The sequence below is a fragment of the Poecilia reticulata genome, linkage group LG21 (assembly GCF_000633615.1).
Source record: "Poecilia reticulata strain Guanapo linkage group LG21, Guppy_female_1.0+MT, whole genome shotgun sequence".
Lineage (NCBI taxonomy): Eukaryota > Metazoa > Chordata > Actinopteri > Cyprinodontiformes > Poeciliidae > Poecilia > Poecilia reticulata.
Window position 1 is genome coordinate 13,225,104 of NC_024351.1, and position 1,878 is coordinate 13,226,981.

The 1,878-nt window shown below is 38.6% G+C and overlaps 1 protein-coding gene across 1 annotated transcript in view; it reads right to left on the bottom strand.

Moving 5' to 3' along the window:
• ryr3 (ryanodine receptor 3) overlaps window positions 1-1,878 on the bottom strand; it is a 131,984-nt gene that overhangs the window by 42,102 nt on the left and 88,004 nt on the right. The window contains exons 46-48 of the mRNA XM_017302123.1: window positions 1,227-1,483; window positions 803-923; window positions 12-223 (exon numbers count right to left, since the gene is read on the bottom strand). Of these exons, the coding sequence (XP_017157612.1) occupies window positions 12-223; window positions 803-923; window positions 1,227-1,483 (590 nt within the window). The remainder of the gene's footprint in view (window positions 1-11; window positions 224-802; window positions 924-1,226; window positions 1,484-1,878) is intronic.

Below are 1,878 nucleotides of genomic sequence, written 5' to 3' on the forward strand. Positions count from 1 at the left end.
TAGTTATTTTAACTTAAGAGTTGTGAATTAGACGAAGGTTCTTTTGGACTCACCGTGTCCAGAGACGCCGAGGCTTTGAGGTCCGGCAGGAACCCGACTTCCAGCATCTGCAGCAGGAAACTCTGGTCCTCAATGCCGTAAACTCTGTCCAGGAAAAGCACCATGGGGGCCTTGTGGTCCGGGCAGAAGCAGGCCGACATGTCGGGTTCTGTCACGGATCCGTCTGCAGTCCAGATTAAACTCCTCAGATTAAACAACTCRGATTAAACACTGCWTCTAATGTTTTAAATTTCMCAGTGTGTTTTAGAAAGCTACTAARGACTTCATGATGAGGGTATGAGGACTAACTGAAAGTAAAAAGTTAATGGTTTAAAATAATACCAAATGATGCATATGCCACAATAAAAACGTGAAAAATAAAAAAGTARCAGTGCAGATATTTCAGAWTTTGTTGCTGCTGCCATATTTGTACACAATAATTTAGGTAAAATTATGTATTTATATTGTTACAGAAAAAGGAAAACTGCTGTTTCTTTAGTAGCAAAGGCTAAAAACACCAAAAAAAGTTGATGGATGTTTACATAATACAATTTTTAAAAAATTCTTTGAGGTTCTTGGATGAAAASTTGATCAAATTATTTTAGTTTCCATTTGGGAATATTCCATTTACTGAGATGTGACCTGTGCATTTTGAGCGAAAACATGATTATAACTTTAAAACTAAACACCATTTCCTGCTACAGCCGAAAGCTTTTTACTCTCACATCTCCAGAAATGACTCCAGCCACTAAAATGTGCCGACCTTTGTTAATCACAGGCATCTTGAGGGGGATGCTGATGATGCCCACCAGGTCTGASGTGGGAACCAGAGAGCGCAGGATGGCTCTGATACGCAACGCTTCACCTTTTCCTGCATTGATAAGCTGYAAAGAAAAGATGAACACTGAAGACTGGATCATGCAAAGTGCAAAAAAGCACAAAAATAAAAATKAAATGAAAAGTAAAATCTCAGCTATATATCTGAATTCCAGACTATAAAGCTTTCCTTCTCTGATTGCTGATKTTTTGTTTTCAAAGTTAGTCATGAATGGAAATATTTCCAGTAAACAGACTACGAACTTTTGTGAAAAATGTGCCGGGAGCCTGTTAATTGATTTATAATTAATTATTTGCCAACCAGCCATTAACTGAGGCGTAAATGTAATTTAATCAACAGTTTCCCTCACATGCATCTCTGGAGCGCAGCGTCCCAGCAGGTCGATGAGGGCGGAGTAGAAGGACATGATGGCGTTGCCCATGTGGATAACTTCTCCTTCCTCTTCACCAGACCTGCAGCACACAAACRGGAGCCTGGGATCAACTTTCTGGCCTCTTTCACAGCTTCTTTTTGCAGTTGTCTTGGTGTGTAACTGCGTTTTGAGCTCCTTCATGCCCGCTGCATTGTATATTTTGCTGATTATAATTCCAAAATGCCCGGCTTCGCCTCAGGCCATAAATACATTCAGCATTAAAGCTCCACTGTGTTTCAGCTTCTGCATAACAATGTGAACAAACACTGAAGAAAGAAGCTGCAGCTCCAGTAAATATCAAAGATACAACTATGTTRTTTTCCCTTAAATCACCTAATTAAATCTGTAGCTTTGTAAAAATGTTGCTAGAGAAGATTTTCAGTCTATCCTACTGGGATTTTCTAGATAAATACAAAGCAGTTCATAACTGGGAAGTGTTCGGAGCCGACTGGGAAACATGAGGAAAMACTTTTCTTTTTCATTCCATTATAATAAGTAAATACACTGGTTAATACAGACACAAATGACAAATTAAAATATATAAACATTTAAAGAGCCTCAGTGAAGACGTGCTTATTATAAAAACTGA